The following is a 21,002-nucleotide window of genomic DNA, read 5'->3' as shown; positions in this document are numbered from 1 at the left end:
CTATGTGTCAACAAAACATCCACTAGTCCTACTGAAAGAGCGCCCATTGCGGGTTAACAATGTTGTCTTTAATTGATGCAGGGATTAGTAGTGTTTGGGGCTGTAAAGCAGGCTTCCTGTTTTAGGCTTTTACTTAAAGGATCACCTGGTAAAATATTTTAAAGTATATTAATTAAATAAATAAAAAAAGAAATGTGTGTAATCTGTGAACTTTAATGCATATGGCAGCAGATACTTGAATTTGGATTTAGGGTTTACATGAACTTAAAGTAGAACTACACTGTATCTGAGCACCACAAACCAAAAGCATTATTTAATTTATTTTTAATATTCAAAGCGAACTCTCTCATGCATCTATGTCTCCATGCTTTATCTTGCTGAGAAATCACTTTGAAAAAACACCCCCTTGCACTTCTGGCTGCAGCCATCTCTTGAGTTAGGGCATATGGTTTATGTAGCATTTACTTCCTGGAATCCTTCTGCCCTTAGATCAGGCATGGAGGCAGGAGGATGTGCTTAGCTGAGGAGAAAACCCTTCTTGAAGACTCCTAGGATGTATGACATAATTTGCCTAGGCAAGAGACCATAAAGTAACTGAAGAAGCTTTAAAAAAAGGTTTAAATCAAGCAAATAGGATATACTGTCCTATGTATCTATTATTTCTAGCAGCATAAGTATTAAAACGCACAAACATGAGAAGGGCTCACAGGCTCTGGTGCAATAACCTTTATTTTATAATAAAAACTAGATACAAATGCACTCACAAACAAAAATGAATCAGAACTTATCACATCTCGGTACTGTGCACCAAAATCCTCTCACCACCCTTGATAGGAGCTCCAGTTGACAGTGTGGTTATGGCAGCAATTCTATACCGAATGCAGCCGCCACTGTGCTTGATCTCATGCACGCTGACAGTTCACATACACAGGAAGCCGTGCTTGGGGTTGCATGATGTTGAGCAACTGGCTGCTGATGGGGTGTGTGTGAGCTAAGTGCCATTGTTGAACTCCTTCTAAAAATGCTAATTACCTGTCTGTCTTTCTACATCACAAACCTAAAGCAAGCATGCAACCAGTAATTCCTGATCTGTATACCTTTTCTGGATAGGCGACTCAAAAAACACTGAAATCAATAGATGGGCATAAAAGCCAGTCAACCAGCATTTTCAGAAGAAAGCACCCACATCTGCCTAGAGCCCTTATAGGGTACTTGGGCACTTCCTCTACCCGTTTAACACAAGGACGTCGCTACAGGACATCTACACCCTGGTGTACTCCTTCCAAACACGCTTACCCTACTCCATAAATACCCCACAGGGATTTACCCTCACCTACACTATATTGCCAAAAGTATTGGAACATCTCTCAAAGTCATTGGATTCAGGTGTTCCAATCACCTCCATGACCACAGGTGTATAAAATCAAGCACCTAGGCATGCAGACTGCTTCTACAAACATTTGTGAAAGAATGGGTCGCTCTCCAGAGCTTAGTGAATTCAAGCATGGTACTGTGATAAGTTGCCACCTGTGCAATAAGTCCATCATTGAAATGTCCTTGCTACTAAATATTCCACGGTCAACTGTTAGTGGTACTTAAACAAAGTGGAAGCAAGTGGGAACAACAGCAACTCCACCACGAAGTGGTAGGCCACGTAAAATGACAGAGCGGGGTCAGCACATGTTGAAACGCACAGTATGTAGACGTCGCCAACTGTCTACAGAGTCAGTAGCTAAAGACCTCCAAACTTCATGTGGCCTTCAGATTAGCACAACAGCAGTGCGTAGAGAGCTTCATGGAATGGGTTTGCATGGCCGAGCAGCTGCATCCAAGCCTTACATCACCAAGTGCAATGCAAAGTGTTGAATGCAGTGGTGTAAAGCACACCACCACTGGACAGAGCACTGGAGATGTGTTCTCTGGAGGGAGGATTCATGCTTCTCGGTCTGTCAGTCCAATGGATGTGTCTGAGTTTGGCAGTTGCCGGCAGAACGGTACTTGCCTGACACATTGTGCCAACTGTAAAGTTTGGCCCCTTATTTCGAGTGAAGGGAGCTCTTAAGGCATCAGCATACCAAGACATTTTGGACAATTTCATGCTCCCAACTTTGTGCATGGCCCCTTCCTGTTTCAACATGACTGCGCACCAGTGCACAAAACAAGGTCCATAAAGACATGGATGAACGAGTTTGGGGTGGAGGAACTTGAGAGCCCTGACCTCAACTCGATAGAACACTTTTGGGATGAATTAGAGTGGAGACTGCGAGCCAGGCCGTCTCGTCCGACATCAGTGCCTGACCTCACTAATGTGCTTCTGGAAGAATGGTCAATTTCCCATTGACACACTCTGAAATCTTGTGGACAGCCTTCCCAGAAGAGCTGATGTTGTTATAGCTGCAGAGGGTGGGTCAACTCAATATTGAACTCTATGGACTAAGACTGGGATGCCATTAAAGTTCATATGTGTGTAAAGGCAGGCGTCCAAATACTTTTGGCAATATAGTGTATATCTATGGTGGAAAATAGGTCAAAGGAAGCTATGGTAAAAGCTCAGGCGAACATCAGCGCTGTCAAAGACCTGCACTCCTGCTCCTCCATCTGTACCTGAGTTACATCCCAATATGCCTGGGCTAGAAGAGGTGTACATAGAAGGAAATGAAGAGGAACCAGAGGTGTTAGAGGAAACCGTGGAGTGATTTTCACCCCCAGATTCCTATACATCTGAAAATACAGCTAGCAACATAGTTGCTAATGTGAATATGCTCACTTATGCTTTTGAGACCCGCAAAAAAGACATTTCCTGTTCATGAACAAAAAGAAAGGGCAGTCTAAGACAATTGGATCAATCCAGAAAAGAGATTCCAGATTTTCACTCTTCCAAAAACCCTTGCCGATCTCTTTCCAAAGGAAAAAGAGTTCACTGATAGGTGGTCTGTTCCTATAGTACAGTGGTTCTCAACCTTTCTAATGCCGCGACCCCTTAATACAGTTCCTCATGTTGTGGTGACCCCCAACCATAAAATTATTTTCGTTGCTACTTCATAACTGTAATTTTGCAGTGGGAGGACTAGCGCCCCATCACTGATGTCAGTGGGATGAAAAGTGTCCCATCGTTGGTATCAGTGGGATGAATAGTGCCCCATCGTTGGTGTCAGTGGGAGGAATAGTGTCCCATCGTTGGTGTCAGTGGGAGGAATAGTGTCCCATCGTTGGTGTCAGTGGGAGGAATAGTGTCCCATCGTTGGTGTCAGTGGGAGGAATAGTGCCCCATCGTTGGTATCAGTGGGAGGAATAGTGCCCCATCGTTGGTATCAGTGGGAGGAATAGTGCCCCATCCTTGGTATCAGTGGGAGGAATAGTGCCCCATCATTGGTTTCAGTGGGAGGAATAGTGTACAATCATTGGTATCAGTGTGAGGAATAGTGTACAATCATTGGTGTCAGTGGGAGGAATAGTGCCCCATCATTGGTGTCAGTGGGAGGAATAGTGCCCCATCATTGGCGTCAGTGGGAGGAATAGTGCCCCATCATTTGCGTCAGTGGAAGGAATAGTGCCCCATCATTGGCGTCAGTGGGAGGAATAGTGTACAATCATTGGTATCAGTGGGAGGAATAGTGTACAATCATTGGCGTCAGTGGGAGGAATAGTGCCCCATCGTGGGTGTCAGTGGGAGGAATAGTGCCCCATCGTGGGTGTCAGTGGGAGGAATAGTGCCCCATCGTGGGTGTCAGTGGGAGGAATAGTGCCCCCTCGTGGGTGTCAGTGGGAGGAATAGTGCCCCATCGTGGGTGTCAGTGGGAGGAATAGTGCCCCATTGTGGGTGTCAGTGGGAATTATAGTGCCCCATTGTGGGTGTCAGTGGGAGGAATAGTGCCCCATTGTGGGTGTCAGTGGGAGGAATAGTGCCCCATTGTGGGTGTCAGTGGGAGGAATAGTGCCCCATCATTGGTGTCAGTGGGAGGAATAGTGCCCCATCATTATTGTCAGTGGGAGGAATAGTGCCCCATCATTGGTATCAGTGGGAGGAATAGTGCCCCATCGTTGGTGTCAGTGGGAGGAATAGTGCCCCATCGTTGGTATCAGTGGGAGGAATAGTGCCCCATCCTTGGTATCAGTGGGAGGAATAGTGCCCCATCATTGGTATCAGTGGGAGGAATAGTGCCCCATCATTGGTATCAGTGGGAGGAATAGTGTACAATCATTGGTATCAGTATGAGGAATAGTGTACAATCATTGGTGTCAGTGGGAGGAATAGTGCCCCATCATTGGTGTCAGTGGGAGGAATAGTGCCCCATCATTGGCGTCAGTGGGAGGAATAGTGCCCCATCATTTGCGTCAGTGGGAGGAATAGTGCCCCATCATTGGCGTCAGTGGGAGGAATAGTGCCCCATCATTGGTATCAGTGGGAGGAATAGTGCCCCATTGTGGGTGTCAGTGGGAGGAATAGTTCCCCATTGTGGGTGTCAGTGGGAGGAATAGTTCCCCATTGTGGGTGTCAGTGGGAGGAATAGTGCCCCATTGTGGGTGTCATTGGGAGGAATAGTGCCTCATCATTGGTGTCATTGGGAGGAATAGTGCCTCATCATTGGTGTCAGTGGGAGGAATAGTGCCCCATCATTGGTGTCAGTGGGAGGAATAGTGCCCCATCATTGGTGTCAGTGGGAGGAATAGTGCCCCATCATTGGTATCAGTGGGAGGAATAGTGCCCCATCATTGGTGTCAGTGGGGGGAGGAATAGTGCCCCATCGTTGGTGTCAGTGGGGGGAGGAATAGTGCCCCATCGTTGGTGTCAGTGGGAGGAGGAATACTGCCCCATCGTTGGTATTAGTGACACAAATGATGGGGCACTATCCCTTCCACTGACACCAATGATACTTACCTTGCTGACTCCTGCTCCAGCCTGGGCTCGCTCTCTCCCTCTCCCATCTACAGCCAGCATACCTTGCTGCAGCAGCAAAATTTGCACTTACCTGTCAGCTGTCTTCCTTCTCTGGCCTCTCTCTTCACTCGCTCCTGCAGCTCCCTCGATCTTCTTCGATCTCCGCGCTCTGCCGCTCGGCTCCTCCTCTCCAAGCTACACCTCCTCGCCGGTGATTGGCCGCCTGTGTGCCTCTCCTGAGCTACAGTTCCGGTGGCCAATCAGCGGCGAGGAGGCGGAGCTGTTGAGTGATCCCGGAGGTGTGGCCAGGTTACAGGGGCAGCATATCATCCTGCCCACAGATCGCCTGAGACAGGAGCGGTGTCTCGGCTCCTAAGACCATCGGAAATATGTGTTTTCCGATGGTCTTAGGCGACCCCTGTGAAATGGTCGTTCGACCCCGAAAGGGGTCGCGACCCCCAGGTTGAGAACCGCTGCTATAGTAGATACTGCCATCTCAATCTTAAACATTTCCCTGTACCAACTGAAGATGTTTCTTCAGTCAAAGATTCTGCAGATAGGAAGTTTACAATAGTCTTAAATGCTATTTACATTTGCAGACCCAGCTCTGCTACACCAGGCTTTATTCCAAACCTCCATATTATTTATATAAAAGTCCCTAATTTAAGACACTATATAGCCCCAAATGAGGTAAAAAAAAAAACATTGAAAACTTTTATGTTTGGAGATTATAAGGGATTTTTTTCCATGCACAAAGTGTGTAAAACAGTGGGTAATAATTGTCATAAAACTAAAACTTTTAACACTGAAGTAACTAATAAGACATGATATAGCACAATGTATAACTTGTTCTACCACATATGTGGTTTACCTGCTAACTTGCCCGTGTATGGAAGGACAAAGCGAGCCCTACAAACTATAGAATTGAGGAACAGATTGATAATATTCGGAAAGACTACCCAAAACATAGTTGATCAAACCATTCTAATTTGAAGCATAATAAAGATCCTTCTAGCCTACAGGTGACGGGAATAGACAGGTATGTATCCCATTGGAGGGAAGTAATAAGATTAAAGGTATTTCCCAACTTGAAACAAGATGGATTTTTAAATTAAAATCCTATATACCCCCATGGCCACAACGTGGAGTGGGATCTAAATAGTTTTATTAGTAATAGTTCGATAAAATGTGTATCTCTGCTTTTTTCTTGTATTATAGTTATCTAGTGTTTTATTTATTGCATATTTTGTTTTAAATATTTTAATGCAACTGTTTAATATGTGGGAGAATTTTCTTTCTATGGATATATTATATGAAGAATAGAATTAATTTTGATATATAGAAATACATTATACTGATATCCAGTAGGGAGTGTTAGCCTCCATTTTTTATATAATCAATACATTTTTAAAGTTTGTTTTTGGATTATTGATCAAGATCTCCTTTTTTAATCTCTGCACAAATTCAATAGTTCAAATGATGAAATATTTTAGAGAGAGGATTCTCCTGCTGCAGCTAAGCAGCTCTATATAATGTAAAGACATGTCAGCATGTTTAGACTGGTCCGCTTGACAACGTCCTTGCGGATGAAACATAGGTCAGGTTACGAGGAGTCCATGCTGACATCATCTTTGCCAGCTGGAGCCGGAACCAGCAGCGTTTGATGCATGTGTTTTATCCATACTATCTTTGTGAGTAGAATCATTGCCTTCTTTAATAATAAATTTTCTGCGGTACATCGCAATGGAGATTTTTTTTGTATGTGAGTTTTTTTGTGGCAAAGAGAGAGGAAAAGAGACCACAGCATCGGAACATCCATAAGGTGAAAATCACAGCATTGGGATATATGCAACTTCATGCCATATATATCACCTATAATTTAGGGGTCTAGGAATCTGGTAAGATGTTTTTGATGGTGGTGGATATACTATTCACAAGATTCTGTTGATGACGGACACTTTCTTTGGGGCAGAATTCATCTGACATTGACTTAGGTTTTTATTTTTGTCTGTGACCAGGCTGGGGAGAATCACACTATTTGTTCTTGCGCCTTGTCACTGGGATTTTGGTTTATTTAAAATTAATCACATTTACTTTTTTGTTCATTATATTGGTGGTTTATACACAGCGCAACAACTTGAATAAATATATCTTGAGTACATGGTGGATGTTTTTTGAGTGCAGCTGTATCAGTAATTGTGGTTTAACCATGAAGTGCAGTGAAAAAGGGTTTTCTGTTACCAGTTTCTGTTTCCGGCTCAATCCATAAAAATGATAGATTTGGATACACTAATTTTAACTATACAGTGGAATATCTGTAAACTTGTACCTTTTGGAGAGGACTATGTTGAACTCATTAATAAAAGGTTGTATTATGTACATTGTGACAAAATTTTCTTTTGGTTAAAGAAAGAAGAAGCTGAAGCCAGAGCTCTTGAGGAAGCTGAGAAGCAAAAGCAAGAGAGAGAAAAAATCATGCAGCAAAATATGCAAGAAAGACTTGAAAGAAAAAAGGTAAGTTGCAGCGAACTGTGCACTGCATTGGAACTGCTGTGGATGGTGTGTCTTTGGAGATCACTGGAAGAAAGCCATCTAGTAAATCTATTTTGTTCCATATATTGCCATTGCTATACATTTTCATGCTTGGCACTATAGGGCTTCGGATGCAAAATGTATATAGTCTGCGAGAATTATACCCATTTATAAACAATTCATTCAGACTGCAGCGGTGGGTTTTTTTTTTTTGTTTCGTTTTTTTGACAATTGCCAGTGACATTTACATTTGTACCTCCTATTATATTTATATATAGTTTTATTATACTGACTTGTTAACAAGGGTATGAAAAGCAGAGGAAGAATACCCTGTTTACCTAGGAGTTAACACTTAGGCCTCATGCACACTGGATGTTTGAGCATCTCTCTTAGATGCCTTTCCTCATGGCAGCAGCATTTTGGCAGAAAAAATTTGTGGCGCTTTTAAACCCATGCTTATAATTTTTTCTGCCCATTGAAATGAAGTTATGCTCAAGCGCTATAAACTTTCCTAGTGTTAACATGCGTGTACGCGCTTCAAGCATTTTTTTCTGCTAAAGCGATGCTGCTCCTGCATGCAATGGTAGTGGCTTTTTTCTGCCTCTAAGCTTCTCCAAATGCCCATGTGTGATTCTTTCCTACATGCACTACATATTTATCATTTTTTAAATATAACTTCTTGTTATAGAGCTTATTAAAACATTTGGCACACTTTCTATAGCTGGATTGGTTGATGAGGTCAGGAACTAATGTCAAATGAGAAGGCCTGGCTCGCAGTCGCTGTTCTAATTCATCCCAAATGAAGGGGAAAATTCCTGATTATAAGCCAACATCCCCAAGACAAAAATTGGAAAAAGGAGAGACCCCCCAACACTGGGACATTAAGGGCTTAGAAAGTACTGGAAGTATTTAAAAATATATACATTTTATTGTCAAAAAAGGTGACAATAAAAGCATCACAATCAGGAAATGAAATTACATGATGATACCCAATATGACTGTGTTTGACTGGTCATAAGAGATACAAATTCGTATTATCATAGATGTAACAGCTGCAGAGATACTAATCTAATTGTTCTAACGCGTTTCAGAGTGATTCCACTCCTTCCTCAGGGCAAAGAGAAGAACTCTGCATATGGGTGACATCATCTTCAAGATTAAACATATTTGTTTGGAACATGTCTCATATCCATAACAACATATAATACCTTGTAATCTGTAGATATACATACAGTATATGAAAATGCAAAATAGATAATTGGTTAAAAGACATAATTGCTTCAGAAATGTTGCCTCATAAAAATGTTGCCCATGAGTGTCTGCGGACCATGGGCCAAACAAATGCAAGTCTCCCAAACCATCTGGTTCTCCACACCCCTCAACCCAAAGTTCTTCCAGAATAGCTGAGGGTTCATCATCAGAGTCACAGGTAGAAACCAAAAAATTAATGTTCTCTTCAATGGAACCTTTTCTCATTTCCATCTTGTTATCTTTGATGGAAAAATATCTTTTAGGAGTAAGGTTCCGTGTGAATCTGTTGAGATCAACAAAAAGTTCAAATAAATTAGGAGGATTGGGAGGTGCAAAATTCAAGCCCTTCTGTAATAGACTGTATTCAGAATCACTGAAAACAGCTTTAGAAAGGTTGAAGATTTTGATGGTTCTGAGTTGCTGAGTTACTTCTTTCCTCTTTTGGGACTTAACTCCACCTCTCCCTCCTCCTACGGGTGGGGAAGGCTCACCAGATAAAACAGTTCATCAACTGTGGTACACAGTTTGTCATATACTGTCTAGTTTGCCTTTGCGGGCTCCTATATGTGGTTCGCACTACACGTTCACTTAAAACCAGATATGGTGAACACAAGCGAAATATACTACATGGATTTGACAAACACACGGTGTTTTGTCACTTCAGTGAAGTACATGATGAGAGCCCCATGGGACTTAAACTATTTGGTATAGAAGCCATACACAGTGGTATTGACATGGGCAGGAAGTTCCCCAGCTCTGTAAAAGAGAATCCTTCTGGATCCATCATTTGGGTTCCCTGGTCCCCAAGGGTCTCAATGAAGCATTAGATGTCCAGTCTGTTATATAAGTTGCACATACAGTCAGGTCCATAAATATTGGGACATCGACACAATTCTAACATTTTTGGCTCTATACACCACCACAATGGATTTGAAATGAAACGTACAAGATGTGCTTTAACTGCAGAATGTCAGCTTTAATTTGAGGGTATTTACATCCAAAGCAGGTGAACCGTGTAGGAATTACAACAGTTTGCATATGTGCCTCCCACTTGTTAAGGGACCAAAAGTAATGGGACAGAATAATAATCATAAATCAAACTTTCACTTTTTAATACTTGGTTGCAAATCCTTTGCAGTCAATTACAGCCTGAAGTCTGGAACGCATAGACATCACTAGACGCTGGGTTTCATCCCTGGTGATCTTCCAGGCCTGGTGATGCTCTGCCTTGTTCTTGGGGCATTTTCCCTTCAGTTTTGTCTTCAGCAAGTGAAATGCATGCTCAATCGGATTCAGGTCAGGTGATTGACTTGGCCATTGCATAACATTCCACTTCTTTCCCTTAAAAAACTCTTTGGTTGCTTTTGCAGTATGCTTTGGGTCATTGTCCATCTGCACTATGAAGCGGCATCCAATGAATTGTGAAGCATTTGGCTGAATATGAGCAGATAATATTGCCCAAAACACTTCAGAATTCATCCTGCTGCTTTTGTCAGCAGTCACATCATCAATAAATACAAGAGCACCAGTTCCATTGGCAGCCATACATGCCCACGCCATGACACTACCACCACCATGCTTCACTGATGAGGTGGTATGCTTAGGATCATGAAGAGTTCCTTTCCTTCTCCATACTCTTCTCTTCCCATCACTCTGGTACAAGTTGATCTTGGTCTCATTTGTCCATAGGATGTTGTTCCAGAACTGTGAAGGCTTTTTTAGATGTCGTTTGGCAAACTCTAATCTGGCCTTCCTGTTTTTGAGGCTCACCAATGGTTTACATCTTGTGGTGAACCCTCTGTATTCACTCTGGTGAAGTCTTCTCTTGATTGTTGACTTTGACACACATACACCTACCTCCTGGAGAGTGTTCTTGATCTGGCCAACTGTTGTGAAGGGTGTTTTCCTCACCAGGGAAAGAATTCTTCGGTCATCCACCACAGTTGTTTCCGGGTCTTTTGGTGTTGCTGAGCTCACCGGTGCATTCCTTCTTTTTAAGAATGTTCCAAACAGTTGTTTTGGTCACGGCTAATGTTTTTGCTATCTCTCTGATGGGTTTGTTTTGTTTTCTCAGCCTAATGATGGCTTGCTTCACTGATAGTGACAGCTCTCTGGATCTCATCTTGAGAGTTGACAGCAATAGATTCCAAATGCAAATAGCACACTTGAAATGAACTCTGGACCTTTTATCTGCTCATTGTATTTGGGATATTGAGGGAATAACACACACCTGGCCATGGTACAGCTGAAAAGCTAATTGTCCCATTACTTTTGGTCCCTTAACAAGTGGGAGGCACATATGCAAACTGTTGTAATTTCTACACCGTTCACCTGATTTGGATGTAAATACCCTCAAATTAAAGCTGACAGTCTGCAGTTAAAGCACATCTTGTTCATTTCATTTCAAATCCATTGTGGTGGTGTATAGAGCCAAAAATGTTAGAATTGTGTCGATGTCCCAATATTTATGGACCTGACTGTATTTTAGGTATAGTACAAGTGACATTCATCACAGATGCCTTTCCATAGGCCTAAGTTGGGCTTTTGGTGTAGAGCTTTGGTGCACTTTCTATAGCTCGCGGTTGTCAGATCCACACCACGCATGTATAACACACATCACATTATGGGCTCTATCCAGAAGGTTTTTTTTGTTCCTACATGAGCCCTGTTTACATCAATATACCTTTCTACATTACCTCTCTGAAGTTCACTATTTTGTATTCATTTTTTTTTTTCCTTCCACCAGCCGTTAGGGCTGTGTATCTAGTAATATTTTCTTCTCCCTTTTTAACCTCTATTCCCATTCAAGATGTCGGGGATCGTCGCGCCGCTGGTCCTGGCGCAGGCGCAGTACACCTCCCTGTACGCGAGCGCCGGGACTTGGCCGACCGCGGCAATCAGGTTCGCGCATGCGCAGTAGTGACCGCGGGCGCGCGCCTGGCACCAATGACAGCGCAGGGCAGGATATTTAAACGGCCCTGAGCTGTCATTCAGTGCCTTTTGGTCTTTTGTATCCTGTGAACCTGTGAACCTGTCTGAAGTAAGTTGCTGACCCGGATTGTGCCCTGACCTTGCTGTTTTCTCCTGTTTTGACCCTTGCTTGCCTGACCTCTCTCCTGAATGCCCCCTATTGGATCTGACCTGCTGTTGCTGACCTGGCGTGTGACCCGACTATTCTCTGCCCGCTGCTCTGTACCGCACCGTCCCCATAGTTACCGACCCGGCTTGTATGACCCTGCTCCTGCTCAGCCATCCATCCATCCATCCATCCGTCCCTCTCTACGGGGTCTCCAGACCTCCTCATACCTGGCTCTCTCCCGTGGGAGCCCCTGGCGAATACCCCTACCACTGACGGGTGTCCTCAGTAGTCACGACCTGGTCCTGGGGTACTCCAAGTCCATCCCCACCATCAGGGGCCCTGGTGAACAAGTACCCTGGGGCTTAGACTCCGTGCGCTGGGAACATCCGACCAGTGGAGTGCTAGTGGTACCGCCGGGCGGTCCCTTACACAAGAGTTATGCATCCTATCTTTTTGTTAAAACTGGCTTATTTGTGTATTTGTCATTGTACTGGTTCATTTCTGCATTCCCTAATTGTTGTATCATACAAAGTCTTTATATATTTTATTTTTAATTTGTTAAATGAAATTATTGTATGATGCAACAATAATATGATTATCTATTTTTTTTTTTACATATTTAGTGAAATTGTATAACATGTTGGTTTTGGCTGTATTCCCAAGCAGCTCTGCCCTATGCACTTGTTGCTTTATCACCCATCTATTTGAGGTTGCCAGCTTTGCCAGTTCCGGTCCTTTCCCATAGTGCATTCCCACCCTTAATGTGACCAATTTCCGGTCCACTCCCTGTGAGCAGTGAGGAACCTAGCACATGAGCATTTGGTCCCCTTGCAAGGTGCGCATGCGCGGAAATGAAAGCCAGTGTCCAGTTGTCCGGAGTGACGACCGATCCACGGCTTGTGCTCCTGGCGTCCTAATGCACATGGAAGACGCCATGTTGGCCGGCCCTCATGTGTTACTCATTCTCCCCGTTTGGCACTGTAAGGCCTCCATTATTTCATTATTTGCATTTTATCCTATATACACATGGATATCAATATTAATTTGATCAATATTCAGATTGTGGACATTGGAGACTACACTTTTATGGGCACTATTACTATGGCTATACCACTTTCCACCTCAAAGTGATAGGGATCCGTGGCTAGGCAGCCTTTGTTGGGCTCCACCCCAGCCAACCCCCATGTGGATTGGGGGAGGTGTTGCATTTCACATAATTTTCTCCCCTATATATGGGTCATTATCATGTCTAGTAGCCTCAGTTCTGAGGAAGAGAGTTCGCCTGCCGAAACGCGTTAGCACATTTCAATGAAGGACCCCCGTTTTCTGGGACTAATGCCTTTGGCTCTTTACATCTGCTTTTAATAGCTTTGGTTTGTGAGTATGTATTGCCCGTTTTACAATAAATTCCTTTTTATCACAGTAATGCAAGAGGAGAGTGTGCCCCCTTTTTTGTTTTCTTTTGTTAGCATCAAGATTCCCTGATCTTTAGAAAGCTGCAAATCAGCGAGTGACAGACACCGTGTCCCTCTTTAGCACAAAGATTTGAGCGCTGGTTTTGTTCTTGAAGTTCCCTTCACTGGAACGAAGGGTCCAAGCCCAACCCCTGAAATACAACCCCACACCATAAACCCCCCTCCACCAAACTTTACACTTGGCACAATGCAGTCAGGCAAGTACCGTTCTCCTGGCAATCGCCAAATCCAGACACGTCCATCGGCTTGCCAGAGAAGCGTAATTAGTCACACCAGAGAACACATCTCCACTGCTCTAGAGTCCACTGGCGGCCTGCTTTACACCACTGCATCCGATGCTTTGCATTGCAGCTGCTCGGCCATGGAAACCCATTCCATGAACCTATCTACACTGTTGAGCTAATCTGAAGGCCACATGAAGTTAGGTGGTCTTTAGCTATTGACTCTGCAGACGGTTACTCTGTCATTTTACTTGGCCTACCACTTTGTGGCTGAGTTGCTGTTGTTCCCAGTTGTTTCCACTTTGTTATAATACCACTAGCAGTTGACCATGGCATATTTTTAATAGCAAGGAAATTTCATGGATGGACTTATTGCACAGGTGGCAACCTATCGCAGTACCACACTTGAATTCACTGAGCTCCTGAGAGCAACCCGTTCTTTCACAAATGTTTGTAGAAGCAGTCTGCATGCCTAGCTGCTTGATTTTATAGACTTGTGGCCATGGAGGTGATTGGAACACCTGAATCAAATGATTTGGAAGGGTGTCCCAATACTTTTGGCAATATAGTGTATGTCCTCACCATTTCTGTACTCTACCATGACCAACTCCTAACTTGCAGGAAGGAAACTTCTTTTGTTTCATGGGATCAGGGCTTTTTTGTTTGTAATTTTACTTCTGCTCAGTTATGACTTAATGAATAGAAGGAATGGCCATGCATGTGCAGGCCATAAAACTTGCATGTCTGGATGAATTAAGTGTTTAGTCACTGAAAGGCTTGGTCATTTTCCAAATTAACTTGAAGCAGTTTGTAAGCTGTGATTACAGGAATGCTTAAAATACAGCAATAAAACCAATAACCAAAAAGTCAAATATACAATGTGCAAATAAACTTATGTGCTATCAGTCAAGAATCCCCTTAAACAATATTGTGCAAATAAGTGAACAGTCCTCTCCACTTGTTCAAAAGTGTTTCCTCCCAAACAGCACCACTCAGTGATATTTACCCTGAAGCAAAACAAATGCACTAAAACATATTACCTCTTACAAGCATAAAGTTAAACAGAACTTGATTTCAAATATATCCTGTAGATCCCTCTCTGCACTAAAATCCAAGCGCTCTATAACAAAAATGTATTTTTTTTTCAATAAAAGTGAAAGAATTTAAAATTTTCCAAATTTGTATACGCTTATATAATTTATTGTTCACTAGATTGTCATTCACACTTAATTGAATCCCAGCATCCTGTGGTGGTAGGGATGTCATCCTTCTTATATTTATATAACTCCCACCAAGCACTCATAGTTAAAAAGCAAAAGGAGAGTGTTCCATAAGGTAAAACTGTACTTTTAAATTTATATAAAACAAAATGTGTATCACTGAGAGAATTGGTGCTGAATCCATCACTCAGGTACAAGATGCTTAGTATCTTCTAGGATGCCACACCATTCGTACATCAGTGCATGAAGCCATTTCTCAATCTGTGCCAACGTCCTGATGCTTAGCCCCACACAATACTTTTCATGTCAGAAAAAAGAAGCAGTCTAAGCATAATCTCTCTAGCAACTCAAATCTCTCCTATCCAGGCAGCAATACATTAAACGTTTAACTCAATACATTCTTTGTAAAAGTAACATAATCCTGAGAACTCTATAAAAAAAAAAAACACCATATTCTAAACGCCTAACCCCTAAAATGTGTATATACAAAACAAAAATAAATACAGCCTCATGGTAGCTAATGGTATGTTGTATTTCTTAGCTTCACAAATGCAGGATTGGTATGGCTGGCACAGACTTCACCCTCAAGACCCTATACAGTGTATTGTGCTTTCTCAGTTTACTGAAACTCAGCCTGTCCGATTGGTAGTGGCACACCATTTCCATCTTAAATGTAGCTTTCCTACATTTCACTTAATACACAAGCTATGGGAATCTCTCCAAGTCATTGCCTCACATGAAAGGTATTCTCAATATGTGTTTGGAACAATCCACAACTGCAGGATTTGGCAAGACTTTAAGAGTTTGACACTTGTAAAGGGTTGGTCTTGGGGTTCTTCACCAATTGTATGGTAAGGGTGTATTACCGCCTTTTACTGCATTGGCAGTGCTACCAGCTACCCAACCAACTTTTTTTATTTCAATACTGTCAGCTACGTCACGCTCTACAGAGCCAAGCGGCAACATTCCTATTAAAATATAATCCATCCACACTTTGGCAATCTTTTCATCCTGCTCCAAAAGAGGTTTAATAGGGGATCTACACTCCACTCTCCAAATGGCTGTAAGTGCTCATATATCCATGAACAGCCTTCAAATCTGGCAACAGAATATTGAATCCTTGGATGATAAGCTGTGGACTCAGGCTTTGGAAACTTTTAACTCGGGTCTCTTTATTTCCTTCACAATGCCTGACTCAACTGTTCATTGTCCATAGAGTACCCCACAGAAACGGCACTCCTGGGGGAGAGCGGAGTCCTCTCAATGCCCCAGATGTACTACAGCCATGGGTACCTTTATTTACATGTTATGCGTTATGGTGCTGCCCTAAGCTTCACCAATACTGGGAGCCTATTTTTACAACCCTTAACACACTTTGTTCTACACTGGCGTTGTTAGACCCCAGATTTGCTCTCCTGGGAGTAATTCAGGAAGATTTTCTTCCAGCTGAAATTATTGTGGACAAGATCCTTATACTTGGCTCATAAACCCATTCTGCAGAAATTGATCTCACCCACGTCTCTAACCTACATTCAGTGGCCTGATGCACTTAACTTTAATTTAAGGAAGGGTGAATCAACACACTCCTAATTGTCCCTGGTTGGTGATGTGGGGAATTAGGTAGCTGTTCTGCCAATGGGGTAGGCAGTTTGTACTACTTTTGCCTGTTATAGGTGCACTGTATGAGCTTTTAAAGTGGAATACTGCTGGGTGATAAAAAGGTACTTTTTGGTTTATAATATCTTATTTCTGTGATATGCACAATCCCGACGTTGTATGTCTCTCTTGTACTTTGTTCTGTTTTTAATTTAACCATCCTGTGAAGCTTTTACTCTTTCTGAAGAATATTGTTCTTTGTTAAAGTTGTTCTTGTTTCTGGAAAATAATAATGTTTTAATAAAAATTACCTGATTTAAAAAATAATAATAAAAATACAGTGATCCATAAATAGCAAGTCACATACACAGAGCAGAAGATAGATAAAATTAGGTTACATCTAACTCGTAGATCATAATCAAATTCAAATCTGATGTACACTCACTGGCCACTTTATTACCTTTATTACGCTAGTACCGTGTAGGACAAACTTTGCCTTCAGAACTGCCTTAATTCTTCGTGGTATAGATTCAACAAGGTGTTGGAAACATTCTTCATAGATTTTGGTCCATTATGACATGAGTTATTGTTGTCTTTCTTTCATTTCCAATCGGTCTGCCCATTCTGCTCTGACATCAACAAGGTATTTTCGTCCACACAACTGCTTCTCACTGGATATTTTCTCTTTTTCTGACTATTTCTGTGCACTCTAGAGATGGTTGTGCATGAAAATCCCAGTAGATCAGCAGTTTTTGAAATACTCAGACCAGCCTGTCTGGCACCAACAGCCATGCCACGTTCAAAGTCACTTAAATCCCCTTTCTTCCTCATTCTGATGCTTGGTTTGAACTTCAAGTCGTCTTCACCACATCTGGATGCCTAATTGCATTGAGTTGCTGCCATGTGATTGGCTGATTAGCAATTTGTGTTGCCAAGCAATTGAACAGGTGTACCTAATAAATTGGCCAGTGAGGGAAAATGATTAATTTCTAATAAAACAATTCAGATCTATATCTTTGTTAAAACCGTTGAAGCCCAGTGTTTCCAACTCATATATAGGAATAGATGAATACTAATTTAATACACTAATACTACTCATTTTACTAAAGCTGGTGTATATTTTTTCTTTAGAGAATTGAGGAGATAATGAAGAGAACCCGAAAGACAGACCAAGCTGATGCCAAGGTAGTCTTGTTTGTATTATTTGAACTAATATTTCAAGGAATTATGTTGATAATGTCACTGTATGCAGCATAATATAGAAATCCTCCCATATTCTATTGTGTGATTGTCTACCACCATACTACCCCCTTACACTTGATCCAGGGTATAGACCTCTAACAGCAATACGAAGCTGCCCATTCTGTAGCAATAGACTTCTGATGTCCTCTTTTAATTACAGTTGTGTTTAAAAAAAAAAAATTAGCAGTGTGTTTAAAAAAAAAAAGTGAGTAAAGCTCAAAATCCTTATAATAGCTTTTATTTCCGTACACGCAAATGCATTGGGAACACTGTACAGTCTATTCCATAAAAGGGAATATTAGGCTGTTCAAAAAAATAGCAGTGTCTGCTTTTTTCTTTACAAACTCAAACATTTACTGTATAAAAGGAAAAATGCTTGACGATTTAGCTTTCCTGTGAATCGCTGAGCAAATATTTAGTTGTATAACCACTGTTTCTGAGAACTGTTTCACACTTGTGTTGCATGGAGTCGACCAACATTTGGCACCTGTGAACAGGTATTCCAGACCAGGCTGATTGCACTACCTTCCACAATCCCTCTGCTGCTTCTAAAGTAAAATCAAGAAATGCATTTTTTATGTCACCCCACAGGTTTTCTATTGGATTAAGGTCCAGGGATTGGGCTGGCCACTCGATAACGTTAATCTTGGTCTGGAACCAAGATGCTGCTCACTTACTGGTGTGTTTGGGGTCATTGCCTTATTGAAACACTCATTTTAAGGGCATTTCCTCTTCAGCATAAGGCAACATGATCTCTTCAAGTATTCTGATGTATTCAAACTTATCCATGATCCCTGATATGCGATAAATAGGCCCAACACCATAGTATCAGAAACATTCTCATATCTATGATGCTCACGCCACCATGCTTCACTGTCTTCACAGTGTACTGTGGGTTGAATTCAGTGTTTGGGGGTCGTCTAGCAAACTGTCTGCAGCCCATAGACCCAAAAAGAGCAATCTTGCTTTCATCAGTCCACAAAATGTTGCACCATTTCTCTTTAAGCTGGTCAATGTGTTCTTTGATAGATTGTAACCTCTTTAGCGTGTAATTTTTTTCACCAATGGGACTTTGCAGGGCTTCTTGCCGATGGCTTGGCTTCACGTAGGCGACTTCTAATTGTTGCAGTACGCACAGGTAACTTTAGACCTTCTTTGAGCACCCTGGAGCTGATCATTGGCTGAGACTTTGCCATTTTGGCTAATCTTCGATCCATTTGAATGGTAGCTTTTCATTTTCTTCCACGTCTTTCTGGTTTTGGTTGCCATTTTAAAGCATTTGAAATCATTTTAACTGAGCAGCCTATCGGTTTCTGCACCCGTTTTATATATTTTCCCCTCTCCAATCAACTTTTTAATCAAAGTACGTTGTTTTTCTGAGGAAGGTCTGGAACAACCCATTTTACTCAGATTTTCAGAGAGAAATGCACTATACCCAGCATGTACAACATTTGCTGCCTTCATCCCTAAATAAGGGCCACCTGTTTGTCACTTGTTTTTTCACAGACTGAATGACCTCACTAATAGAACTCTACACTGCTATTATTTTGAACATGCCCCTTTCAATTAATGATTCAATTACACAGAATCAGCAGCATGCATGTCATGACTGTTGGGTCTGTTGGTTTTCTATTATTCTACTACACCTGCTAGTAAATTATTTGCCATGTAGAAATATCATTTATGCCAAAAACCGTGATTGACCAGGTTAGTGATGTTAGACTGCTATTACTTTGAACACAACTGTAGGTCCTATTAATGCCCAAATCCAGGAAAAAGTTTATTTTTAGGTTAGGATTGGGGAAAGTTTAAAATGTCAGGCTTGCCTGTTGTCCATAGATATTTTTGTCATCTGGACAAGAATTTTCATCCAGCAATAAAAATGTGATGTGTCATAACTCTTGTCCACTCTGGTTAAAATGTGTTTTTGGTGCTCTTTTCTTGCTGAAGACTTTTCCTTGCTTCCTGTCACTAGGCGAGAAAGTAAAAAGTTACTTTGTAAAATGGGAACATAGATTGTTAGATTCCTTGCCATACTTTGTCCGCAATTAAAAATAAAACCCAGCTCCAGCCTAAAAAAGTTTTTTTTTTAGCACTCTAGAAAAATTCTAGCTATCTATTAAGTTGTTAAGGACAAGAGCAGTAATTTATCTTGGTGTTCTTAACATGATTGTTTGTTTGTTTTCTGAAGAATGAAGAGGAGGATGAAGAAAATTTCAGCCTGGATAAAAACACACCTGGTAAATAATTGTTCTGCCCATATAATGACACTTTTATATTTGACAGCGTGAGCATGATCCTTTTTCTGTATTTCAGGTAGCGTTAATGACACTGATTCATGCGATGATGCAGATGGTTCCCAGGAAATGAGCGTTACACCAACTCCCTCCTCCCCAGATTTTTTGTCTCAGGATGCAGCAGTGGAGGGAAGGAATGAATTATTTGTTAACGGTGATAATCCAGACATTGATCAGAAGCTTAATGGGCACTTTTCAGATACGACGACCACTGTATTCAGGTAAGTGTATTTTTATTAATGCTCATTAAAGTGAACCTGTCATAGGCTAAAGTGTGTCTAAGCTGACAGTACTGCTAAAATGTTGTAATGCCTGCAAGAACTGGCTAGTCTATGGAACAATTTTCTGTGTTCTGTAGAGCTTCTTAGAATTTCATGCCTACTCTGTATACAGGGCGACAACTTTTAACTTTACATGTCACTCAGCTGGCAAGTGCCAAAATCTCTGCTCAGTAGGTGCCTGCAGTATTGTTACTTAGACACTTTTTAGGTCAGGTTCATTTTATGTGGGGTTAATGGTGTTTTCAGCATATAGTATTTGAGTTATGATTTACTGCCTAAAGATTTTATGAATGTGTTCTACTTGTGCAACCTCAGTCTTAAATGACAACATAGCAGGCAGGTTTATTTAAAAGAGAACAGGATTAAAGAAAAAAAAAAAAAAATTCTCCCCTATGTGGCTGCAGCTTCGATCTAATTCTGAAGCTGTCTATCTGGCTCTAAGACAGAGAACTGAAGCAATCACATGACTGCTGATCATTCCGTTCTCCGTCTTCAGTGAGTAGAGAGCAGTGACTGTGAGCCACGGACTCTCTGCTCTGCTCCTCCAGCTCTCACTGGAGTACCATGCTGTGCAGGGGGCAGGAGTGGCTGACTCAGGCTGTCAGGGGTGTGCTAAGTGGCTGAGCCAGCTGCCAATTAGGCATCTAGGCAGATCCCGACATTATTGTTGTAATTCCCGCAGAACCTGGACCAGCTTTGTGACGTTGGCCAACAGCAGACTAAAGTGCATTGTTGACTGGATCTGAGCAGAAATAGGTGCAGTCCTGTGACCCACAGGCAACGCATGTCCAAAAGGTCTTTGGTCATACTTCTCCTTTACCATATGTATACCTGTCCTCCCCAACTTAGCTATAATTTTGTCTCATCCTGAAAGGTAATCTTACATGTCAGGTGTACGAAGTCCTAAAGTTGCTGCCTTGTCAACTGCC

The 21,002-nt window shown here is 42.0% G+C and overlaps 1 protein-coding gene across 15 annotated transcripts in view; it reads left to right on the top strand.

Moving 5' to 3' along the window:
- MAP7D3 (MAP7 domain containing 3) overlaps nucleotides 1-21,002 on the top strand; it is a 145,756-nt gene that overhangs the window by 117,497 nt on the left and 7,257 nt on the right. For all 15 annotated transcript variants that reach the window (XM_089672229.1, XM_089672244.1, XM_089672240.1 and 12 more), the window contains 4 exons: nucleotides 7,289-7,393; nucleotides 17,385-17,438; nucleotides 19,687-19,735; nucleotides 19,812-20,013. In XM_089672229.1, the coding sequence (XP_089528355.1) occupies nucleotides 7,289-7,393; nucleotides 17,385-17,438; nucleotides 19,687-19,735; nucleotides 19,812-20,013 (410 nt within the window). The remainder of the gene's footprint in view (nucleotides 1-7,288; nucleotides 7,394-17,384; nucleotides 17,439-19,686; nucleotides 19,736-19,811; nucleotides 20,014-21,002) is intronic.

Source organism: Staurois parvus, unplaced genomic scaffold (genome assembly GCF_062004578.1).
Source record: "Staurois parvus isolate SC_StPar_1 unplaced genomic scaffold, SC_StPar_1.0 ptg000123l, whole genome shotgun sequence".
NCBI lineage: Eukaryota > Metazoa > Chordata > Amphibia > Anura > Ranidae > Staurois > Staurois parvus.
Note: the sequence above shows the minus strand (reverse complement) of the source record. Positions and strands in the feature narration are given on the sequence as shown.